This window comes from Artemia sp. Qi Xiang Cuo, chromosome 2, assembly GCF_049724085.1.
Source record: "Artemia sp. Qi Xiang Cuo chromosome 2, ASM4972408v1, whole genome shotgun sequence".
NCBI lineage: Eukaryota > Metazoa > Arthropoda > Branchiopoda > Anostraca > Artemiidae > Artemia > Artemia sp. Qi Xiang Cuo.
The window spans coordinates 88,781,368-88,800,958 of record NC_142795.1 but is presented as its reverse complement, the minus strand read 5'-3'; the positions used below and the strand labels follow the sequence as shown (position 1 = coordinate 88,800,958).

The window sequence follows — 19,591 nt, the reverse complement described above, 5'->3', positions numbered from 1 at the left end:
TTCTATCTTCTATGAAAAATTTGGAAGAGTATTTAAAATTTTTTCATCTCTTTGAGAAAAGTCGGAACTGAATTTAAGAAAATTTAGAATTAAAGTGAAACTTTTTATCTTCATGGAAAATAATCACAGAGTTCAGTTTTCGTTTCAGAGTTCAGTGAGGTAACATCAAAATTGAATTGGATATTATTCCTGTCTGGATTTATTTTGGTGAGGTCATAATTTATTCCAAATGAGTTGTTGACCTGAGTTAAGAGGATTAACTTTAAGAGGATTATAAAATGGAATTTACTGTGTTTTTAGTTTCACCTATATTTTGATATTTATTAACTCAGTATTTTTTCCTGAATCAATATTGAAACTTTTTAATTTGTGGTGAGTGCGATAGCCATGAAAAGCTCCGACGAAATGCCTGAGCTTGTATATTCTCCTGTTCTGAATTTTATTCAAAGCAATTTGCTAAGCAGAATTGAGGAGGATATTATTAAAAGACATGGTATGGAGTTTTTTGACGTGAATATAGTCAAAAAAGCTAAAAGTTTACTGTGGCAAATAAGTGCACCTGAATTGGATTGCCCAGTACGTAAGGGGAACAATGCACTTTCTAATCATTTTAGTGACATTATTTCTCTGTTAAGATCTCTTGACAGTAGTGACACTTTTGCACCTACGTTTGTGATAAAGCGACCTACAGAGGTGCCATGTCTCCCTGCAAATGCTTATACTTCTTTACTCTCTAAGTTTAATGAGCTACAACAAGTGGTTGTTGAAATGTCAGGGAAATTTGACAATTATCAGTTGAATTTTCCTCAACTTCCGAAACCTACCCCAGCAATTGACACTCATACGACAGTTATTGTTTCTAAAGTGCCTTCAGATCTGTCTGATCCGATTAAACGCAAATCTGTTCTCGATCAAATAGCTGGGCATGAATTAGTTTGTAGTGTGAAACCTGTTAAAGACAGATGGTATGTCAATATTGATAAATCTGCAACTGAAGATTTTTGTACATCAGTTCAGAACTTTATTACCGGAGCAACAGTTAAAGTACGATCCAAGCGCTTTTTTGGGATTCTCAGAGGTTTCCCAGTTGATGTTGACCTTTCAGTTTTTAAAAGACTGCAAGCTATAATAAGTGCAAATCGACTGGGCCAGACTATGTCTGTCAAGCTGGAATTTGAAGACTCCTTCACTCAGTCTGCTTATTTCAAAGAAGGAATTAAAGTGGGATATGATTTTTTTCAAATTCACGTATTTAAAGAAATACCTAAATGCTGCTTCAAATGCCGATCATACGATCACCTTCAAAGTGCTTGCACCAGTAATGTCCCGAAATGTGCCAGATGTGCTGGGCCACATATTTCTACTAAGGATAGTCCTTGTAGTGCTGCTCCCAAGTGTACTAACTGTGGTAAGAATCATACTTCTTATAGCTTGTCCTGCCCTATATCTAAGGAACTAATGTCGCGCTCCCACTTTTTGCAATGACTTTGGAGTTTTCAATAATATCGTTTAATATTAATGGTACAAAGGATAAGGATTTCGTTATTGATGAGTTCTACTATGATTTTGATTTGGTTTGTTTACAGGAGCATCTTCTTACAGACTCTAGCATTAACGTTTTGCGTCGTAGCCTTCATCATGATGTGTTTTTTACTACTGCCAGAGCCACAAGAGGCCGGCCATCCGGAGGACTAGCTTGTGTTTTTAAGCACAATCCTAATTTGGTTTTACTTGTGACGTTTGACTCGGATAAGTTTTTTTTTGGCTGTTTATAACGGCACTGTAGTTTTTTTCAATTATTATCTGCCTCATGATTACCGTTCCTCTATATTGATGGCCCGATTTGCGAAGGCCTGTAACACGTTGAACCTTCTAGTGGAACAATTTATTTCTTTTTCTCTAGATTATATGATCATTGGTGACCTCAATACGGATATAAATAACTCATCAGTGAGATGTGATTTGTTGTTGGATTGCCTTCCATCTTATCATATTATACCCAAAACTCATCCGTATTCTTATATTCACCATTCAGGCAGTAAGAACAATATTGATCACATTATTTGCTCACCTAGTATTATTACATCAATAGTGCTTGTACATGCTGAAGAACAAGGCTTAGACCATCTCCCTATCTCACTTACTCTTACGCTGAATTTAAACCCTGCTAGTTTCTGCAAAGTACCCCAGTCTTCAAAATGGTTTGAAAAAAGTAATTGGAAGAAAGCTGATGTTCCTCTTTATGCGTTTACACTAACAAGGCTGCTGTCTGCTATACGAGTTCTCTATCATCTGCTTCAGAGCTCTATACAAGGGAATTGCAAAAAGGACCTGGATTGCTATTATAATCAAATAATTAAATATTTAAAAGATGCCGAGGCAGTTGCAGTGCCGCTGCAACGTGTTAGACGTGGTACACAAAAGCCTATTTGGTCTTTAGATCCTAATTTAAAAACTTTGAAAAATAAAGCTAAGTTTTGGTTAAAAGTTTTGAATGAATGTGATAGACCGTCCTGTGGTATTGTTTCTGACCTTAAGCGTAAGACCCGCAGGGAATATAAAAAATATCTTAAGTCTATGCGTTATCGTGGTATGGATTTTCCAGTGTCAAAGAGAGAATGGCGAAAAGTTATTAATTCTGAGTCGATTAGAAGTGATGTACCAAATAGTGATTGTCTTCTTGCATCTGCTTGGCATGACCATTACTCGTCTATTTTTTCTAATATTAATTACCGTGTGCATTCTTTGTATTCTCATTCTCTTTCTGCTATTTTTAGTACCCCTCTATCTCAGCGTCTCTGTGTTCCTATTTCTCTTTCATCAGTAATTGAAGCAATTAAGAAACTTAAATCAGATAATATTGATAATGATGGTATATCTAAATTTCACCTTTTATTAGATTGCTCCCCCCTTATTAACAATATACGCCTACTTCTCAAGATCTGTATTTGTACTTCTAGTGTACCGGAGAGTTTTTTGTGTGGTACTGTCTCTTAAATTTTAAAGAAGGGGAATTCTCCTTTTATTTGCTCTTCTCACCGACCTATTACTGTCTCATGCACTTTTAGTAAAGTTCTTGAGCATGTTTTAATACCTTTTGTGACTAATAATATGCTTGAGAGAGATAACCAGTTTGGATTTAAGCCCGGAGTAGGTTGTCAACACGCACATCGTGTATTATCTTCTTTGCTCCTTGAAAATTCTTCTAAGGGAAGGAGTATATATCTTTGTACTTTAGATCTATCTAAAGCTTTTGATAGTGTATGTCATAGTCAGCTTTTCTCTGCTCTTCGTGGTTACGGTGTAAATCTATCGGTTATTTTGCTTCTTCGGTACTGGTACTCTAATTCTTTTCTTCGGCTGAAATCTGTGCCTGCATCTAATATTAAATTGAAAAGAGGTTTAAGGCAAGGTGGAGTTTTATCTCCGACCCTTTTTAATTTGTGTATTCCAGGAGTTCTGGCAAAGATTTCGGCTACCTATCTCTCCGGTTTTTCTGATGTTTCCTACCTGGCTTACGCTGATGATCTGCTTCTTATAAGCCGTACTAAAACTGGTTTATCTAACATGGTTTCTCGTGTTGCTACTTCTTTTTCAAAAATTGGTCTTTCTCTTAATGTAGATAAATGTAAATTTATTTCTTTTAACAATAATTCTAGTACTCCCCTTCGTTGTAGTGGCTTTACTATCCCTCTCGTAGATTCTCTTCGATGGCTCGGTATTTCTATTATAGTCTTCTGAGCTTGCGCCAGCGCACAGTCTCAGATATTAATATGAAAATTCAATTAGGACATGCTAAGATTGTTGCTAATAGAGGTAAATATAATAAACTCGCGTTAGCCAAGCTCTACTCTTTTTGTGACCATTCAATTCTTTTTGTTTCTGGAATTTTTCTCCTTCTGAAGAAAACTGAGTTAAAAAGAATCCGGATTAATTATTTTAGATTTTGTAAATTTTTGTTGTTTTTTCCACCTTGGACCAAAAACCGGGTAATTATTAATAAATTTCTTGTTCCCAATATTACTGAAAAACTGGACACACTACACAGAAAACTTTCAAATACTGCTTGTATCCGTTTTTCTCCGCACCATCACCTTATCAGGTTTTTTCAGTCGTAAGTTATTTTTCTTTTTCTTTTAATTGTTTAGTTGTTTTTCTCTGATTCGTCATTCTACAATTTAGATTTGTAAAGATTGAGTAAAAATCAAATAATGATAATATTTATGCCTGCTTATTAGATTATGCATTTTGTAAGTTTTTTTTTTTTTTTTTTTTCTTTTTTTTTCTCTTTTCCTCTTTTCCCCCTCCTTTCCCGTTATTTTTTTTTTTTTTGCTCTCGTTTCTTTTAAATTATTATGTGTTACGCTGTAATTTGGTAATTTTTGATTTATTTATTGTCTTGTGTCGCATTTTTTGTGTTTTTCCTCGTGATACTCCACGTATTGTACCTCTGTATAGTGTGGGTTAAAAATAAATAATAATAATAATAAATCATAGTATAACTTTTCCTATCTTCTACAGAAAAATTTGAACTAAACTTTAAATTTTTTATGTCTTGGTGAACTTAAAACTGAAGTGGAAGCTTTTTATTTTCTCTGGAGAAATTAGAATTGAATTGTGTTCTTTGGTAAAATTCAGAAGAGAACTTGAACTTTTCTATCTTCTTTGAAAAAATTGGAACAGTATTTTAAATTTTTTCATCTCTTTGAGAAAAATCTGAACTGAAGTGGAAACTTTTTATATTATTTTGGAGAAATAGAATTGATCATGTCGGAAATAGCAAATTACACACCTCAAATCATAAGTTTCAGATAACACACACCTACGAAATACTAAGAAACCTTAGCTCAGAAAAGCCTGAAATAGCCAACTACTCATCCCAAACTGTAAGTTTCAGACAGCAAACACCTATGAGGGACTAATAATCCTAGCTCTGAAAAGTCCAAAAATCAAACTACAAATCTAAAATCATAATTTTCTGACAGCACACACCTATGAAATGATATGAAATCTAGCTAAGAAAAGCCAAAAATAGCAAACCACTCATCCCAAATCATAGGTTTCAGTCAACCCACACCTATGAATGGCTAAGAAATCCAGCTCAGAACAGTAAAAAATAGCAACCCACACATCCCAAATCATAGGTTTCAGACAACACACACCAACGAAAGACAAGAAATCTAGCTTAGAAAAGCCTGAAATAGTAATTTACATATCCCAAATCATAAGTTTCAGACAACATTCACCTACGAAATACTATGAAACCTTAGCTCAGAAAAGCCTGAAATAGCCAACTACTCATCCTAAATTAGAAGTTTCAGACAACAAACACCTATGAGGGACTAAGAATCCTAGCTCTAAAAAGTCCAAATACCAAACTACAATTATAAAATCATAATTTTCTGAAAGCACACACCTATGAAAGGCTAAGAAATCCAGCTCAGAAAATTCAAAAAATAGCAAACCACTCATCCCAAATCATAGGTTTCAGTCAACACACTCCTACGAAAGGCTAAGAAATCCAGCTCAGAAAAGTCAAAAAATAGCAATCCCACACAACCCAAATCATAGGTTTCAGACAACACACACCTACGAATGACTAAGAAATCTGGCTATGAAAAGTCGGAAATAGCAAACTACACACCTCAAATCATAAGTTTCAGACAACACACACCTACGAAATACTAAGAAACCTTAGCTCAGAAAAGCCTGAAATAGCAAACTACTCATCCCAAACTATAGGTTTCAGACAACAAACACCTATGAGGGACTAAGAATCCTAGCTCTGAAAAGTCCAAAAAGCAAACTACAAATCCCAAATCATAATTTTCTGACAGCACACACCTATGAATGGCTAAGAAACCTAGCTCAGAAAAGTCAAAAATAGCAAATTAACCATCCCAAATCATAGGTTTCAGACAACACACACACCTATGAAAGGCTAAGAAATCCAGCTCAGAAAAGTCAAAAAATAGCAATCCCACACAACCCAAATCATAGGTTTCAGACAACACGCACCTACGAATGACTAAGAAATCTGGCTATGAAAAGTCGGAAATAGCAAATTACACACCTCAAATCCTAAGTTTCAGACAACACACACCTACGAAATACTAGGAAACTTTAGCTCAGAAAAGCCTGAAATATCAAACTATTCATCCCAAACTAGAAGTTTCAGACAACAAACACTTATGAGGGACTAAGAATCCTAGCTCTGAAAAGTCCAAAAAGCAAACTACACATCCCAAATCATAATTTTCTGACACAACACACCTATGAATGGCTAAGAAACCTAGCTCAGAAAAGTCAAAAATAGCAAATTAACCATACCAAATCATAGCTTTCAGACAACACACACACATATGAAACGCTAAGAAGTACAGCTCAGAAAAGACAAAAATAGCATACCATACAGCCCAAATCATAGGTTTCAGACAACAAACACCAACAAAAGACTATGAAATCTAGCTCAGAAAAGCCGATATAGTAATTTACATATCCCAAATCATAAGTTTCAAAAACATTCACCTACGAAATACTAGGAAACCTTAGCTCAGAAAAGCCTGAAATAACAAACTATTCATCCCAAACTAGAATTTTCAGACAACAAGCGCCTATGAGAGACTAAGAATCATAGTTCTGAAAAGTTCAAAAAGCAAACTACACATCTCAAATCATAATTTTCTGACAACACACACCTATGAAAGGCTAAGAAACCTAGCTAATAAAAGCCGGAAATAGCAAATTAACCATCCCAAATCATAAGTTTCAGACAACACTCACCTGTGAACGGCTAAGAAATCCAGCTCAGAAAGGTCGAAAATAGCTATCCACCTATCCCAAATCATAGGTTTCAGACAACATACATCAATGAAAGACTAAGAAATCTAGCTCAGAAAAGCGCGAAATAGTAATTTACATATCGCAAATCATAAGTTTCAGACAACACACACCTACGAAATACTAGGAAACCTAGCTCTGAAAAGTCCAAAGAGCAACTATTCATCCCAAACTATAGGTTTCAGACAACAAACGTCTATGAGAGACTAAGAATCCTAGCTCTGAAAAGTCCAACTAGCAAACTATACATCCCAAATCAGAATTTTCTGACTGCACACACCTATGAAAGGGTAAGAAATCCAGCTCAGAAAAGTCCAAAAAGCAAACTACTCATCCCAAATCTTAGGTTTCAGACAACACATGCCTATGAATGACTAAGAAATCTAGCTCAGAAAAGTCAAAAATAGCAACCCACACATCCCAAATCATAGGTTTCAGACAACACACACCGACGAAAGACTAAAAATCTAGGTTAGAAAAGACCGAAATAGTAATTTACATATCCCAAATAATAAGTTTCAGACAACAATCACCTACGAAATAATATGAAATCTTAGTTCAGAAAAGCATGAAATAGCAAATTACACACCTCAAGTCATACGTTTCAGACAACACACACCTACGAAATACTAAGAAACCTTAGCTCAGAAAAGCCTGAAATAGCAAACTACCCATCCCAAACTATAGGTTTCAGACAACAAACACCTATGAGGGACTAAGAATCCTAATTCTGAAAAGTCCGAAAAGCAAACTACAAATCCCAAATCATAGGTTTCAGACAACACACACCAACGAAAGACTAAGAAATCTAGCTTAGAAAAGTCAAAAATAGCAAACCACTCATTCCTAAATCATAGGTTTCAGTCAACACACACCTATGAAAGACTATGAAATCTGGTTATGAAAAGTCGGAAATAGCAAATTACACACCTCAAATCATAAGTTTCAGACAACACACACCTTTGAAATACTAAGAAACCTTAGCTCAGAAAAGCCTGAAATAGCAAACTATTCATCCCAAACTATAGGTTTCAGACAACAAACACCTATGAGGGACTAAGAAAACTAGCTCAGAAAAGTCAAAAATAGTAAACTACACATCCCAAATCATAATTTTCTGACAACAAACACCTATGAGGGACTAAGAAATCCAGCTCTGAAAAGTCCAAAAAGCAAACTACTCATCCCAAATCATAGGTTTCAGACAACATTCACTTACGAAATACTCGTAAACCCTAGCTCAGAAAAGTAAAAAAAAAAGCAAACCATCCATCCCAAATCATTGGTTTCAGACAACACATACCAACGAAAGACTAAGAAATCTAGCTTAGAAAAGCCCGAAATAGTAATTTACATATCCCAAATCATAAGTTTCAGACAACATTCACCTACGAAATACTATGAAACCTTAGCTCAGAAAAGCCTGAAATAGCAAATTACACACCTCAAATCGTAAGTTTCAGACAACACACACCTATGAAATACTATGAAAACTTAGCTCAGAAAAGCCTGAAATAGCAAACTACTCATCCCAAACTATAGGTTTCAGACAACAAACACCTATGAGGGACTAAGAATCCTAGCTCTGAAAAGTACAAAAAGCAAACTACAAATCCCAAATCATAGGTTTCAGACAACACACACCAACGAAAGACTAAGAAATCTAGCTTAGAAAAGCCCGAAATAGTAATTTACATATCCCAAATCATAAGTTTCAGTCAACACACACCAACGAAAGGCTTAGAAATCCAGCTCTGACAAGTCCAAAAAGCAAACTACTCATCCCAAACTATAGGTTTCAGACAACAAACACGTATGAAAGGCTAAGAAATCTAGCTCAGAAAAGTCAAAAATAGTAATTTACATATCCCAAATCATAAGTTTCTTACAACACACACCTATGAAAGGCTAAGAAACCAAGCTCATAAAATTAAAAAATAGCAAACTGCTCATCCCAAACTATAGGTTTCAGACAACAAACACCTATGAGGGACTAAGAAATCTAGCTCAGAAAAGCCCGAAATAGTAATTTACATATCCCAAATCATAATTTTCTGACGACATTCACCTACGAAATACTAGGGAACCCTAACTCATAAAAGCCTGAAATAGCAAACTACTCATCCCAAACTAGAAGTTTCAGACAACAAACACCTATGAGGGACTAAGAATCCTAGCTCTGAAAAGTCCAAAAAGCAAACTACAAATCACAAATCATAATTTTCTGACAACACACACCTATGAAAGGCTAAGAAATCTAGCTCAGAAAAGTAAAAAATAGCAAACCACTCATCCCAAATCATAGGTTTCAGACAACACACACCTACGAAATACTAAGAAATCCAACTCAGAAAAGTCAAAAATAGCAACCCATACACCCCAAATCATAGGTTTCAGACAACACACATCACCGAAAGACGGGGCCCGGGGAGGGCCTTTGAGGGTCTGGGGGGCCCTTAACGGGCCGGGTGGCCCTTTGGGAGCTTAGGGGACCTTTGAGGACCGGGGGCTTCCTTCGGGGTTGGGGTAGGGGGATCAGAACCCTTTGGGATTGGGGTATAGGACCTCACGACACTGTTCAAATGGAACTTGTGTATTATGACAACCACAGAGTTTCACCCTCAAATCCTCTTCTAAAATCTCTCCAAAAATCGTCTTTTAAAATGGTTCTAACTGTTTCGCCGAAATAATTCCCTAAAATAATAATTTGTTCTGAAAAGATATAATAAAGCCCTAAAAAAGTATTTAAAATGGGGGCTCAGGAGCCTTTGGGGCGCCGGGGGCCCTTTGGGAGACGCACGCTCCTCCTCCATCCCAATCTATTCAAAGCCTTTCTTTACACCCTCCCAGGAAGTTCCCATTTCTCTCACATATTTCTTTATGACACTCTCCCACCCCAATCGAGGACGACCTGCTTTCCGTTTAGCCCTAGACGGTAGGCCGAAAAGGACAATCTTTGGTAATCTGTCATCCTTCATTCGCAGAACGTGCCCTAGGCATCTCAACCTTTCTCTCATTATAGCCCTAGAAAGTAGGATTAAACCACGCTTTCCGTACAGCCCACTGTTTGAAATACGGTCAGTCAGCCGGGTACACGGAACATTCCGCTGGTAATTTCTCTGGAAAACATCTAGCAAATCTTCCTCCGTTTTTCGGAGCGCCCATGCTTCAGAACCATATATGACCACTGTCATCACCGTAGCTTCCATTATTCTAATCTTGGTTTGCAGACTTATCTTCCTATTCTTCCAAACTTTTTTTAACTGGTGAAAAAACACCCTGAGTCTTGGCTATTTTACTTTTAATATTTTCACTGCTCCCAAAGTGTTTGTTAAAAAAACTAGTTTAAAAAAATCTTCCAAAAAGCCTTTTCATCTTAGGCCTCTTGACCCCTATTTCAAGTTTTATGTTGTGACTTTGAGTGAACAATCTATCATCAAGACTCCTTTTATAAGGAGATGCGCACTCAAGCTCTCTCCAAGTGCTCTCATATTTCTTCGTGGTGTTCCAAAGTCTTTTATTTCCAAGACAGGCACACCTGGATCTACAGACGTTGTGGAATGCACTTTTAAGGGGATTTTGGCTCTATTCTTGTTTTTAATTGTTTTTTAATGTATGAGTGCAGCATCGGAATTGCTATGTCAGTGACATTCTATTAGACGTAAAAATGCTGAATTTGGATTCTTTCATGGTGTTATCTTTAAATTGTAATGTTGAACGTGATTAATAGAGGAAGCGCTAAAATGATAATTCCAATCTGCACTTATATATATATATATATATATATATATATATATATATATATATATATATATATATATATATATATATATATATATATATATATATATATATATATATATATATATATATATATATATATATATATATATATATATATATCATGTAACATAATTGGTATTATCATATGTTCTTTTACTAGCCACTGTATCATTTTTTTTTTTACATTGTAATTTTTAATTATTTTCAATTTTTGAATGCAACATTGGAACTGAAAAGTCGGTGACACTCTATTAGGTACAAAAATGTTGGATCTGAGTTCTTTCTCGCTATTCAAGGGGGTGCCCACTTTCAGAAATCACGTCCAGCAGGTGAGGCGTACCAAGCGTGACGCTGGTGTTCCAAGCGCGGCGGAAACTGTGCCATTTGTGGGGCAACTGTTTGGCAGACGTGCCGTTCTGAGATTTACACCAGGTGGCAGAAAGTGGGCCCCTTCGGACAGTGTTATGTTTAAAATATTATTTTCAACTTGATTTATAAAGTATGGCTAAAATGACAATTTTGATTCATATAATTGACATTATATGTCAATTATTATTTTGTGGCCTTTTACTTGCCAAATTAAGGGGCAAATGATGGTTGTTGATCTTTTGATATACTGCTGTTACTCTTGTCAAGTTCTGAATTCTGCCATTATATGTGTGAGAACTTGATAGGTTTAATGGACTCTTGAGTGGTTGTATTTTAGCACAATTTATCAAGCATGTGAAAAGAGTGGTCTGGTTTCGCTGTGAATTTTCTTTTTAATCTCAACACAAACATGAAACACTTGACATTAATCAATTAAGAATAAATAATACGGTACATTTATCCGTCAATAATGCAAACAAGGCTGAATAATAAAAGCGATTACGATATGCTTTGTATTTTCGCATTGAATAGTCAACAGTCTGATCGCCAATCGCTTTTATTATTCAGCCTTGTTTGCATTATTGACGGATAAATGACACAAACCGTTGAATTTGTAAGGACAGTGCAGTGGATTACACAAAGAAATTATTTTGCGAAGGAGGGGTAAAAAAAGAGAATGAATTCACTGTTTCTCACTCAACTCTTTTGAAATTTTAGTGTTTGTTACATGAACAAATTCCAAAAGCTTGCAGGTCAACGAAAATATGTCTTTTGGACATTGCGACCCCCATAAAGTTTCGGTATCAGGGACGGATGCGGGGGCCTGCGGATGCGGGCCTCAAGTAACTTGGTGATCCAAACGATTAATCTTTACCTTTTCTTCAATCCCAATTTAATCCAATTTTTTTTACCGTTTGAATGGACGGAAGCTACTCCTCTAAAATGCACCACTCTACAAAATAAGTTCCTAACATTGTTGTATTACATATTTATTTGATTATATACTAAAATAAATTTCTAATAAATTTCAAACTTATATGTAATTAATTATATGATTAATTTATATCTGATTATATTTATGATTAGATAGTGATATAATCAAATATATGATATAACGTGAACATTAAGTTATGCTCCAATTTATGTGAATAGGAACGATTATAATGGTATAGTCCAAAAATATATGTGATTAATTTGTAAAGGTTGTACATTTATTATTTATCTTTTAAGAAGTCCTGCATAAATTAAAAATCCTCTTTCATTCCACATCATTCACTTTCATTCCACAAGCAAAAGAGGCGTATATGACCTTGTAAAGGCTGTTGAGACACCATAGTTTGGCTCTAGTGCCCTATGTCCTCTAAAATTGCCCCTTCTACAACTTACCCATCTACAGCTTATTTCTAACTGTTGTGGATCTGACTACACCAAACAGGTTACTTTCTCAGAGATATAAAAAAATAATTATGTTTACTTGGTTGATGACTAGGATGGGATTAAGCTCCCGAGAGGCCGAGATACTTAGTCCAATGAGCGTCGTAAGAAATTTCCCGAGGTTTTTTGCCACCAGGAGCTTTGTTTTATCAGGATTTAGATAGAAGTATTTGTATTTTCTCTCTTAAATATATTTTTTTATGTTTGTCAGGGGTTACACCCCCCTCCCTCGGTGATGCCAATGCTCTAGTTCCTCATAGGAATCTGATGTCACGTGCGTGGTATTTGCAATTTGAATGTACTAATAAAATGTAAAACAAATCTTCTTTTTGAACCTCAGGGAAACCTAGTCTAAAGTTTTGATAGTTCTGCTTTATTTAAGAAGGTCAACCAAATCGTTGCTGTATGTTGACACAGTAAAATTTTCACCTTTTTCGCAACTTTCTATGATGCCCCTAAAAAAAAAAAAAAAAAAAAAAAAAAAAAAAAAAAAAAAACGGTACTTATCTGTTATAGCGACACCACTCATGAAGTGAAGTTAGGTTATTCCTAATGAAATATACCTAAGTATGATGAAAATACAATACTTTACAAACAAATTTGGCCTATATATTTGCATATTAGGGGTGGGGGTAAAGTAAAAGTAAGGTAAAGTATTCTACATATTATAAAGTAAAAATTGTTTTCTAACTTCACACTGTCCAAATAATTTTGGATTAAATTTTAATCGTTAGCCACCGTCTCATTAAAAAAAACAACAAAAAAACTATGTACCCATGTGCCCTATAGGCACTATGTCAAAGGGGTACTGACTTCCCGCCTCCTGGTGTATATCTCGGAGCGCCAGATGTCTTGCACAGTTCCGCCACGCTTGGCACAGTTAAGCCAAGCTTGGTAAACTCCTCAAAACGCTTTAGGAGTGTACGTGATTTCTGAGAAAGAGTGACTCGTCGCACTAAGTGGCACCTAGTGGGCGCCAACACCCGATTGGTGCTCATAAATAGCTGTCTGCCTCTAAGACAATTTGCGCTAAGCCCTCGAACCTTGTTGACTCGATCAAAACCTTGAACCTTGAACCTTGTTGATTTTCATTAAATTCTCCATGACGGTAATCGTATTTTTTTTTTTTTTTTTTTTTTTAACATCCTTAGTTCATCACGAATCTAAATATATGTAACGTTTGCACGACATTACTAGATTTTGTCCGGTCATTTTATGTGGTTTTGAAGTTTTAGAGGTGTTTTGGTCAAGGGCATGCGTCATGTTTGGTATAATGGGCTTTTCTTCTATTTCCGTCGTAGATGTATTCTCTGTCTTCAATTTCATTGTTATATTTAATGCTTTGTTGTTAACAGGTCTGAAGAAGCTTTGATGTTATGCTGCGTACTCTTCCGTAATTCGCATCTTTTGTTTGGAATTTAAGGTCCCACCATCATTGTTGAAATTTCTAACGGTTGAGTTTTGCTGTGCAGATAGCGAATTCACTTATTTTGTTTGGAATTTAAGGTCCCACCATAAATTTCTTTCGATTGAGTTTTGTTGTGCAGATAACAAATTCGCATCTCATATTTTGAATTTAAGGTCCTACCATCATTGTTGAAATTTCTAATGGTTGAGTTTTGCTGTGCAGATAGCGAATTTGCATCTTTTATTTGGAATTTAAGGTCCCACCATCATTGTTGAAATTTCTAACGGTTGAGTTATGTTGTTCAGATAGCGAATTTGCATCTTTTGTTTGGAATTGAAGGTCCCACCATCATTATTGAAATTTCTAACGGTTGTTTTTTTTTCTGCAGATAGCGAATTTGCATCTTTTGTTTGGAATTGAAGGTCCCACCATCATTATTGAAATTTCTAACAGTTCAAATATGTTGTTCAGATAGCGAATCCGCATCTTTTGTTTGGAATTTAAGGTCCCACCATCATTGTTGAAATTTCTAATGGTTGAGTTTTGCTGTGCAGATAGCGAATTTGCATATTTTGTTTGGAATTGAAGGTCCCACCATCATTATTGAAATTTCTAACGTTTGTTTTTTTTCTGCAGATAGCGAATTTGCACCATAATCATTACGCAATGGGGTCACCAGAGAAGCTCCGAAACTACACCTTTGTTTGGGTTTGTTCTTGGTATCTGAAGAAATATTTCCAAGGGAGGGGGATGCAAGCACGTTCCGTATTTCTGAGGGAAGAGGGCAAGATTCGATTTTTCCTTTTTGCGACTACCGTCATCTGTCTCTCTCTGTCTCTCTGTCTGTCTCTCTCTCTCTCTCTCTGCTCTCTCTCTCTCTCTCTCTCTCTCTCTCTCTCTCTCTCTCTCTCTCTCTCTCTCTCTCTCTCTCTCTCTCTCTCTCTCTCATCTATCTCTCTCCCTCTCTCTCCCTCTTTCTCCCAAACTCACTCATTCTCACTCACTCATTCACAGACAAACAAACACACTCACTTATCAGGTTTTAAGTCGCAAGAAGGAGCGCGGGGTGTTTGCGCCAAGTGTGGTGTGAAAAAATATGGCAAGGCTAAACTGTGCCATTGGTGGTGAAATTAGTGGTACTCCAAGATGTATACCAGGTAGCAATAAAGCGGGCGACCTCTGGGAATTTTACGGTTCTTTGGACGTCAAATGATATCCAAAACAAGAAAGGTTTGGGCAGAATCTGGTGACTTTTCTAAGGACCGAAGCTACAGAAAACTGAATCCTGCGGCGAACAAATAAAAGTTCAAAATAGGGATTAGTCTTTTTATTAGACAGGGAACAGATACAAAAAGCACTGGATATTTCGATCACATTTAACAGTGATCATCATCAGCAGATAAAATAAAGTATTACAATTAAAATAACGATATTTGTAATTACTTTCGGATCATAAATAGTTTCCTGTTCATTGGCTAGAAGAGGGCTCATCGACAGGGTTCATTCAAAGTCTCGAGTTGCAAACTTTTCTCCATGGCAATAGTTGTAAACTGTTGCCTAAATTTAATTTGAATTTTCAATGAAGGTGGCACAATGCTCTTCTTCATCCAATTTTAAAAGATATGTTTTTGAATTTAAAATTATATAACTGTTTGCTCACATCATCCCCATATATACGACGTAGAAATAGCTACGTCGTATAAAATGCATATTAAAATACTATATAAATGGAGTCTCATACTTTGTTTCTTAGGGTTTTTGGTTTTGTTGTTTGTCTCATTCTTGTTCTGTTTCACACCCGTTTTTTATTGTTGTTTGAGCTTGTTTAATGTGTCTATGCTCTCCTTTTCAGATAGTAAATCTCGGCGTATTCGACCGTGGGATAGTCTGTTACGAAAGTTTTTCAAAAAAGGAAGACAGTCTGATCCTCAACCACTGCCGGAACCTCCAAAGACGTTCAGTGGCACCACTTCCACTTTATTCTGTATCAGAAGTCGATCAGCAAGTGATCTAAGCAGTATCGACATCCCTATTGAGAGGTAAAGTTGTTAAAATATGTTCCATTTATTTTAAGGACGAGTGGTTAGTGCTCCAGACTTGAGATCCTGAGGTCAAGGGTTCGAGCCCTGGTGTCGCCGATTGTTTAGCTTAGAACGGGGGTCAATGGTGTGACTTTGTAAGCTCAACCAGAGTCGATCCAGCTCTAAATAGGTACCTGGAGAAATCTGGGGAAAAACTAGAGAAGCAAGGCCGCACCCAGAGGGGGGGGGTAGGGGGGTTTGAACTCCTTCCGAAATGTTTTTTTTTTACTCGTAAAAGCGTAACAAAAATGGATATAAACAAATTTTATATGCGTTTTTTTAGTTTGTTTGTGTACCCCCCCCCCCGAAAAAAATCCCCTCCGAAAAAAAATCCTGGGTACGGCCTTGTAGACAAGTGTCGGGTGATTTGCCCCCAACCACACATTTGCGTTCCAAGGAATCAGGAGATCGGTACCTGCGCAACACAGACCATTGGTCAGCATGCGGAAAGTGTGTTTTTTTTTTCAGTTTTTGTTATAAGGCCTGTTAGCGCAATCATAATAAAAATTGTTACCCACAACTGTTTGCAAAAATCTATAACAATTTGAAATGCGGGGAAAATTAGTATTGGATTTTGATCGTGAAATTGAGAAATTTTTAGAAGTAAAAATAGGAGATTGCTTCATTAAAGAAGTAACTGTGGAAGCCTATTGTGTTTCAAAGTTCTGAATTGCGCTTTGCACTTAATCTGAAACTTGAAATGCCGCTTTAAATCTGGGTTTACGTATGAAGGTCCTATATTTATGTTTTGCTTATGTTATAGTTCAGTTCATTTTATTTAACATCAAAAATACATTTAACTAATATTCCAATACCTGCCCCAAGAAAGATACAATAAAGCACTTGCGACGGGGTAGGTATATACAACTCATCTACTAACTAATAATAAACTATAAATAAAGGAGCAACAAATAATAAAAAAAGTCACTTGAGACTGGGTGGGTACATACAACTCATCTACTAACTAATAATTAACTGTAAACAAAGGAACAACAAATAATAAAAAAATAACAATGAACCTTGACCTAACATTTTTTTTTAAATTATTTTTTAATAAACCCAGGTGCTCAGCCACCCGAATGCTCTCAGAAACAGAGTTCCACAAAATTAAGTCCGGAAAATCCATATCATAAATATTTTATCTGTGGCACGGTTTAGCCTATAAACAGTAAGATAAGACTTAACCATCATAAAATACACATACAATATTACATTCTACTATTCCCCCAAAGGTTCATTGGCCTATAAAGAATGGGGAAGACAAACGAGTCACTTACTCAGAGAGAGAAGAGCAAAAAGGAGGAGAAAGGAAAATATAAATAAAATAAAAACTATAGAGAACAAAACTAAATACATTAAATAGACTAAATTAATTAAGTATATTAAATATACTCCAATAAAATAATGATAAATATATAAGAAAAATAAATAAATAACTTCTAAGAAGCCAAAGAATTTCTAACAGTTTATTTTTGAACAGACCGAATGAGTGGCACCTTCGAGCTGATTAGGCAACTTATCCCATATAATATGACTCGCCATTAAAGGGTTAAAATCTGACCTTGCACAAGCAGTAAAAGAAACTATAATATGATTTGTTGTATTGCGAAGATTATAATTATTCTTATCATAAGTAAACGATGGCGGAACACTTAGGGGCCGGAGGAGGTCACCATGAAGCTGAGAAAAAGTAAAACATACACACGGAAGAATATACAGTGGCTCGAGATCAATTTATGGGATAACTCCTGAACGATTAGTTTCCTGAATAAGGTTTCTAGCTTTATTGTAAACTTTAAAAAGTGACTTTAACAGTGAAGGAAAGGTTGACATCCACACTATTGGACAGTAATAAACGTACGATTGGATCAAGCAGTGAAAATGAATTTTCAAAATTGATCTAGGAAAAATATGTTTAAGTTTCCTTAGAATACCAGAACTCCTGCATATTTCAGTACGTAGATGTAAGTCCTGGCTTTTAAATGACCTTGAGCATAATTCCAAGATTCTCCGGTAATCTCTGTTGCGCCGGAGAAAAAATAGATGGAGCCACAACAGTACTACCAAAGTTAAATTGCGATTTTCTCTGATTTTAAAGATGATTGGGGGGACCCTCTATTATAGGTTTTTCGACCATGGTAATTTTAATAGCCCAGTTTTTATTTCTACACTGCTATTTTTGAGGGGCTCCAAGCTAATCTTAGAAATTTCCAACAATTTGCTTTTGTAAATAGTTTTTACTATTAAGTAGTACTTGGACATAGTCACCAGTGTGAATTTGGTTCTCATGACAATTCTTTTTTATTAAAATTTTTTCAATACGCGTTTTTTAATTTTTAATTACTATGGACATTGGCTTGCTCTTTACTAGGTTGCAGTTACCGCTCCAACTATTAAGTAACCATAGAGCCTGAGGTGAAAATTCTAATAAAGGTTTTAAGTAGGGAAAAATAAAATTGCACTTTAGGGAGATTGAATTGAATGGGTATCAACCAGTTGAAAGGCTAGGGAGTGTTAAGTTTCTATTGTTATATTTTGGTATTTTGTACCTTGCGACAAGTTAAAATATTGACTGAATTGCACAGCGAGCTGGAAGTAATATAGGAAGACTCTAAAAAGACACAAAAAACGACTTTGAGGAACACAATAACATTTGCGCATGTATTTGACCCCCCCCCCCTGGGATTCGGAAAAAAATCTTTTTGGATAATTCACATTGAAAAATTCTTAACTAAATGAAAATAAACAACAAAATTCCACCCCTAGATTTTAAAAAATGATAATTTTTCGTGAATTGACGTCACTGGAGCTATGCTTTATTCAATAAGCTATGCTTTCATGTAAACATGGACGTTTTGCATGATATTTCATAGTCGTTTTAGTTTTTGGTCGTATCAAGCCGGCCTTTCTGCTATTCACCAAATTTTGGGTTTCCGAAATTTCCAAAAAAGGAAATCATGTTCTCCAAAATCTCTACAAAAATTAACGTCTGTAATTATAAGGGCGTTCAGACAAAATCTATACATTTCATTTTCACTAACATCAATTTTCGGGGGGGGGGGTGGTTTGAAAGCCAGACTTTCCTTCGGGGAGGTTTAAAGAAACCCCAAAAAATGCGGAGGTAGAGAAAGTTCTAGCTTTCAATAACACAATAACATTTGCACATAACAATTTCTCTGAAGAGAAAAACACAACCACTGGAAGAAAGAAACTCAATTATTTATTAAACATTAAATCATTTATCATATATTAAATTGTACTGGCCAATTTACGATTGAACTCAGCTGACTGTGGAATTATGAGTGTTATTTATGATTGAACTTGAGCTTAGTGTGGAAGGACTGGTTTAAGTGTGAAAGGTTGTACTTACTGTAACGTAATTTAACCACTTAACATAGCAAATTACGTAGGTAGTGTGAAAGCCGCTTCAGGAGTAGGACTTGACTTTATTTAATATAATAAACAAAAATATAAATGATTACAAATATAAACCGCTACACTTTGAAAAAAAATTAATTATTACAAGTGCGTAGTGATTACTTGCATAAACAATTCTGGAAATATCCTAAACTAATAAATTAACTTAAAAAAAGAAAAATAAATCACCTTCTCCCAAAAAGTCCCAGGGCAATAGCGACCATCCAAATACAACTGCAGCCACCCTCCCCACCCTTCC

The 19,591-nt window shown here is 35.7% G+C and overlaps 1 protein-coding gene across 6 annotated transcripts in view; it reads left to right on the top strand.

Annotated features, from left to right (window-relative positions):
- Window positions 1-19,591, top strand: part of LOC148955763 (uncharacterized) — a 280,415-nt gene that overhangs the window by 96,806 nt on the left and 164,018 nt on the right. For all 6 annotated transcript variants that reach the window (XM_089104165.1, XM_089104158.1, XM_089104175.1 and 3 more), the window contains one exon: window positions 15,687-15,873. In XM_089104165.1, the coding sequence (XP_088960291.1) occupies window positions 15,687-15,873 (187 nt within the window). The remainder of the gene's footprint in view (window positions 1-15,686; window positions 15,874-19,591) is intronic.